The sequence below is a fragment of the Lycorma delicatula genome, chromosome 10 (genome assembly GCF_047948215.1).
Source record: "Lycorma delicatula isolate Av1 chromosome 10, ASM4794821v1, whole genome shotgun sequence".
Lineage (NCBI taxonomy): Eukaryota > Metazoa > Arthropoda > Insecta > Hemiptera > Fulgoridae > Lycorma > Lycorma delicatula.
In genome coordinates, this window is record NC_134464.1 from 95694978 (window position 1) to 95701861 (window position 6884).

Here is a 6884-nt window from a genome sequence, read left to right on the forward strand (position 1 = left end):
TATTCCAGATGCCTTAATATGTGGCCTATAAGCCTGTCTCTTCTTTTAACTATATCTTTTCAAATGCTTCTTTCTTCATCAGTTTGCCGCAATACCTCTTCATTTATCACTTTATCCACCCATCTGGTTTAACATTTTCCTGTAGCATATTTCAAAAGCTTCTAATTTTTAATTCTAAGGTACTCTGATCGTACAAGTTTCACTTCCATATAAAGCTACACTCCAAACAAATACTTTCAAAAAAATTTTCTTGACGTTTAAATTAATTTTTGATGTAAACAAATTATATTTCTGACTGACTGAAGGCTCGTTTTGCCTGTGCTATTTAGCATTTTACATCGTTCCTACTTCGTCCATTTTTAGTAATTCTACTTCCCAAACAACAAATTCTTCTACCTCATTAACCTTTTTCTTCCTATTTTTACATTCAGAGGTCCATCTTTGTTATTCCTACTACATTTCATTACTTTCGTTTTGTTATTGTTTATTTTCATATGGTAGTTCCTGCGTAGGACTTCATCCTTCTAAATGTTCATTGTTCATTCTAAATCCTTTTTACTCTCAGCTAGAATTATTATATCAACAGTAAATCGTAGCATCTTTATCTTTTCACCTTGTACTGTTACTCCGGATCTAAATTGTTCTTTAACATCATTAACTGCTAGTTCTATGTAAAAATTAAAAAGTAACAGGGATAGGGAACATCCTTGCCAGACTCCCTTTCTTATGTTCTTCAATTATTACTGTTGCTGTTTGGTTCCTGTAAATGTTAGCAATTCTCCTATCTCTGTATTTGAACCCTAATTTTTTAAAAATACTGAACATTTTGTTCCAGTCTACGTTATCGAATGCCTTTTCTAGGTCTATAAATGCCAAGTATGTTGGTTTGTTTTTCTTTAATCTTCCTTCTACTATTAATCTGAGGCCTAAAATTGCTTCCCTTGTCCCGATACTTTTTGTGAAACCAAATTGGTCTTCTCCTAACACTTCTTCCACTTTCCTCTCAATTCTTCTGTACAGAATTCTAGTTAAGATTTTTGATGAATGACTAGTTAAGCTAATTGTTCTGTATTCTTCACATTTATCTTTTCCTGCTTTCTTTGGTATCATGACTATAACACTTTTTTTGAAGTCTGATGGAACTTCCCCTTTTCCATAAATATTACACATCAGTTTGTATAATGTATACTCACCTGCACTGCACACATCACTTCCTCACCTGCACTGCGCAATAAATCTGCAGGTATTCCGTCTATTCCAGAAGCCTTTCTACCAATCAAATCTTATATGCTCTCTTAAATTCAGCCCTCAGTATTGTTTCTCCCCTTTCATCCTCTTCGACTTCATTTTTGTCCTCTATAACACCATTTTCTAAATCATTTCCTCCATATAACTCTTCCATCCACCTATCAATTTTTCCTTTTGTACTATAAATCGGTATACTAACTTTGTTTAACACATTATTAGATTTTAATTTATGTACCCAAAATTTTCCTTAACTTTCCTGTATGCTCCATCTATTTTACCAATGTTCATTTCTCTTTCCATTTCTGAACACTTTTCTTAATTCACTCTTCTTTTGCTAGTTTGCACTTCCTGTTTATAGTATTTTTTAACTGTCAATAGTTCCTTTTACTTTCTTTATCACTAGCATTCTTTATGTTCATCCATCAGCTCCTCTGATGGAGGAGTTTAATACATCCTCTGAAATCCAAGGTTTTCCACCAGTTCTATTTATTCCGCCTAAGTTCGCTTCTGCTAATTTAAGAATTTCCTTTTGAACATTCTCCCATTCTTCTTCTACATTTTCTACCTTATCTTTTTTACACAGACCACTTGCGATGTTCTCCTCAAAAATTTCTTTACCTCCTCTTCCTCAAGCTTCTCTAAATTCCACTGATTCATCTGATACCTTCTCTTCAGGATTTTAAACCCAAAACTACATTTCATAATCACAAAATTATGGCCGCTATCAATGTCTGTTCCAGGGTAAGCTTTGCAGGTGACGAGTTGATTTCTAAATCTTTGTTTAACCATGCTGATACCTTCATCCACCTGCTGATACCTTGCAGTATCATCTGGCTTTTTCCATGTGTATATTCTTCTGCTATGATTTTTAAACTGAGTATTGGCAATTACTAAATTATACTTTGTGCAAAACTCTGTAAGTCGGTCCACTCTTTCATTCCTTTTGCCCAGCCCATATTCACCCACTATATTTCCTTCCTTGCCTTTTCCAATGCTTTCTTTCCAATCTCCCAACTATTATTAAATTTTCATACTTTTATGTGTTCATAATTGTTTCATCAATTTCTTCGTATATACACCATACCTCATCATCATCATCATCATGGGCGCTTGTAGGCATATAGACGTTAACAATCGTTGTCAGTTTAGATTTTGATTTTATCTTTATTACAATGATTCTATCGCTATGCGTTTTGAAATACTCTACTCTCTTCCCTACCTTCTTGTTCATTACGAAACCTACTCCTGCCTGCCCATTATTTGAAGCTGAGTTAATTATTCTAAAACCGTTTTACTCTTCTTACTGAACCTCACTAATTCCTATTATATCTACATTTATCCTACCAACCTTTTTTAGACTTGTAACATTCCACGTTCCGACTTGTAGAATTTTTTTTTTAATTTTCTGGTGACCCCTTCCTTAGTAGTCCCCACCCAGAGATCCGAACGGGGAACTAGTTTACCTTCGGAATACTTTACCAAGGAAGGCAACTCCATCTTTGTTTTCCATTCCTTTCAGCTGTGCAGTACTCAGAAGACTGAGTGATGTTGATATGGCCGTTTAAGTCATCCTCACCTACGCCCTTAACAACTACTGAAAGAGCTGTTGCCCTCTTTCAGGAATCATTCCTTAGTCTGGCTCTCAACAGATACCTCTCCAATATGGTTGAACCTTTGGGTCCAGCTACCCTGTATCACTGAGGACTCAAGCTCCCTTACCATTGGCAAGGTCCCATGGTTTATAGAGGGAGTCACATTCTCTCGCACTGTTTTAATTTCACTTATGCATATTTAAGCAACTACATGTGTTAGCCCAATAAAATTTAACTTTGTTGATAATAAAAGATTAATTTTGGGTACTTTTTCATTTCTCCCTCACAAACGTTTGCCAGTTTTCCATCTGGAAATAACTCAAAATAACAGGAAATATTGATATTAACAATAACCAAGATATAAAATTTAAATACTTTTTAAGTAAAAAATTTATTACTTTTTCGTTTTATGCCCACCACTTTTTTTACATAATTATTTTTTTACACAAAAATTACATAACATACATTAGAGAAAACACTAACATGCTGTTTTATAGTTATCATTTTAAACATTCTCCATATTAACATATTTAAAATAAAAGCATTACTGCTTATAATTACATATATAAATTATAAATATAATCTAACCAAACTTAACCTACGCTCACTAACCTCAACTAATAAGCAGTTATGTTTTGATTATTTAAATAATAAATAATTACTGAATTTATTATTTAATTGTTTAAAACATTTCTGTTAATTAGTCAAGGTTGGTGAACGTAGGTTAAGTTTGGTTAGATTACATTAATGCAATAAATAAATATAAATGGTTATATTGGGTTATTTCTCTAACCTTGTTACTGTTAACATCAATATTTCCTGCTATTCTGAGTTATTTCCAGGTGAAAAACTTGCAAACTTTTGGGAGGGATACACAAAAAAGTACTTTATTTTATATGCACAAAAACTGTCAAGCTTAATTAGAAATCAAACCTTGAACCTTGTGAAAGGCAGAGAGTATAAAATATTTTAACACATATCAGAGAGCAACGTTTTAGGTTGAAAATTATTTATTAACACATTTCACTATATAAATACTTAATAAAAAAAAAGGTGCTTATATGAAAATTGAATGATATAAAAGATTCAATTTTTGGTATGTACCTCTTCATTTGTATGTTTTGAATCAGAATGTTTGACTTAATACAATTATACAGAATGATGAAAGCAAACAAAATATTCATGATTGGAGGAATTTTTAATTACATTATTTATTGTAGTTAAAAATCCACCGACTAATAATTATCAAAATTCAACATAATTACGGTAGGCTGATAAAGAATACACAAAATATGTATAAAAATATTACCTAATATAACCTCTAGTTTTACTACACATTACAGATTAGTATGCACAAGCATATGGATATATTATTATAATTTCAAAATAAGTTTGTAATTTCTTAATTACTCTATTAACTTAAAGTTCAATTCTGGTACATAACAGTTAATGGATTATATATTAGCTTTAAGTTAGGCTCATTATAGCACCAGACTGACTACAACCAGTTGGATGAACAAGGATCTTGACTGCTTTAGATTTGAACAAAAACTACACAACTTAATTTTTAATTTGTAAAATGTTTATTTTCAGTAATACTATTTGTTAAACAGCATTTACATAATATAAACTATTACTTCCAAATAAGGTACATAATTATTTGTAATTAAAAGTTGGAAGCTTTGTGTGCAACTTAAATATTAAATATTATACACAAAATAGTGGTTATGCAATCAAATTTTGAATTTTTTACTTTATTAGTTTGATGAATAAGTCTGTTTGGTTATTTTTTGGTGCAAATAATTATTAAAAACTAAAAAAATATATACACATCAAAGTAAAAATTTCAATGAAATGCTCGGATGGATATGTAAACAAACAATGTCAAAAACTGTTAAATGTATTTTTACCCTACCTCAGAAACGTTTTTACCATATACTTTTGTATCATTTACTACAGTATTAGACGTACATTCTGAATTCATTATATTAGAAACTTCACGGATATTCAAATTAAACGAATCTCCCACACGGCAAACTGCAATCTACTCCTTAGGTTATAAGTTTAATTCACGAAACTTTCTCTTTATTTTCATAAATTCTATCTTAAATTTTCGCATTAAAAACAATATTTATTTCAACTTGTTAAAAAAAATGTTCAAAATGCTTACTTTTATTATATAATAATGATTGCAAAGTTTATTATTCAGTTTTATTGATTGAATATAAAATTATTATCGGTATACAACACACAACAAATAGTGTCATGTAATAACGCACAATACAATTTTTTACGTTTTCTTAAATTACTATTGGCTATTACGGAAAATAAAGCGAAAACTCGAGTCGACGGACTACCTGCGTCAGCGCTACTACTGTCGAAGAGAACTAAAGATTCAGACTTTATTACTAACATCTAAAGAGCAGACACTTGCGAGTTTACGCAGGGTAAAGATGCCATACCTTATATGTTTACCTTAGCGCAAACATGATTATCTGTTTATCCAAGGTCAGCCCTCGATCAAGGTGCATACCCAGGAATCTGGCAGATTCAGTTTCCTCCAAGAGTTCGTCATCAACCATTACAGAAGGTTTCTTGTCATGCTCATGTTCTCAGAGACAAAATTTAATAACGTTCGACTTCGAGTATTGGTCCTTAAGTTTATTTCTGTAAAGTGTTGAATTAAAAGTTTTGACCTCAACATTTTTTAGCCCATGGGTCAATCTTTGTTAGATGTGGCACCCAAGATCCGGGCACACTGTTTACGGTCCTGGAGCTAAGACGCCACCCATTTATATAGCAGACCCCGCACACCACATGTTTCTATCTGGTGCAACAGTGTCTCATGATGCACACAGTCAAACGCCCTGGAAAGGTCAAGGAATATGCCAAGTATATGTTCTCGCCCATCCAACCCCCCGACAAAGCCATCATTAAAATTTGCTACAGCATCAATTGTGCTTTTATTTTTCCTAAAACCAAATTACTCCCAGGCAAGAGTGTTAAATCTTTCCACAAAGCTGAGAAGTGTCTCTAAGAAGAGACTTTCATTAATCTTACTCAGAACTGGAAGAATGGAAATAGGACGGTTGTCACTGGTTTGATGTGGGTCATCTTTTTCGAATATTGGAACTACTCTAGCTGTTTTTAAGGAGTCAGAAAAAAGTCCTATTACAAAGAATAAATTGATGATCTCTGTAAGTGGTTTTATGATTGCCCGCAGCACTACTTTAGCAACCACACAGACATGTCATCAATGTCACATGTCTTTTTTGGAATCACTTTTTGAATGAAACGTGCCACTTCCGCCTTGTCAATATGTATAAGAGCCAAGGAAGCAATTGGTTTTATAACATTAGCTAAATTGTGGCGAAGCTCACTGAACGTCGAATCACCTGAAGCGACAGCGGCAAAATAATTTTTAAACTCATCTGAAACTTCTTGTGGGTCTGCAATCGTTTTATGCTCTACTTCAATGGAAATTGGATTCTGACTTTTTGATTGTTTTTTCCCCTTTGTATTATGATAAATAATTTTCCATGCGGTTTTTGAAAAATCTTTTGCTGTCGCGCTTTTGGTTCAGTCGATTGCAATCAAAAGGGAAGGTGCACAACTAGATGTTACAGCAGTCCTAAATCCAAAATTTCCTTCGACTAATCGTTTTAAGTTATGTGAGAAACATACATACGTATAGAAATCACCCCGAACTAGTCAAAATAGAATCAGGGATGGTCAAAATGGATATTTCCGTTGAAATCTAGAAACTGAAATTTTTCACGATCACAATACCTCCTTTTCTTCGTACAAGGAAGTAAAAAAATGACTTTAGAAATGTGGTGTTGTAAGGAAATGTAAAGCGTTAGGTACATAAATCACAAAAAGTAAAGGTTTAAGGTAATTCGGAAAAAGAGAGATTTGTGACTGAATCCTGTAAAAACAAGATTAACGATCTATATTATATAGGTACCCTGGTTAAGAGAATTTGGTTATTATTTTTTTGAAATTTAAAAAAATGGTTATTTTTTTAAAGATTAAACACTGAAT

The 6884-nt window shown here is 32.5% G+C and overlaps 1 protein-coding gene across 5 annotated transcripts in view; it reads right to left on the reverse strand.

The window, feature by feature from the left end:
• LOC142331731 (protein FAM177A1-like) overlaps positions 1-5160 on the reverse strand; it is a 33041-nt gene extending 27881 nt beyond the window's left edge. For 2 of the 5 annotated variants that reach the window (XR_012758072.1, XR_012758071.1), the window contains exon 1: positions 4756-4988. Coding sequence is in view for 1 of the 5 variants with exons in the window: in XM_075377781.1 (XP_075233896.1) it covers positions 4756-4824 (69 nt within the window). In the remaining 4 variants the exon portion in view is untranslated. Of the gene's footprint in view, positions 1-3633; positions 3774-4755; positions 4989-5010 lie in introns of those variants that run through there. The other 3 variants (XM_075377783.1, XM_075377781.1, XM_075377782.1) reach the window with 3 other exon arrangements.
• Between the last annotated feature and the right edge of the window lie 1724 nt (positions 5161-6884).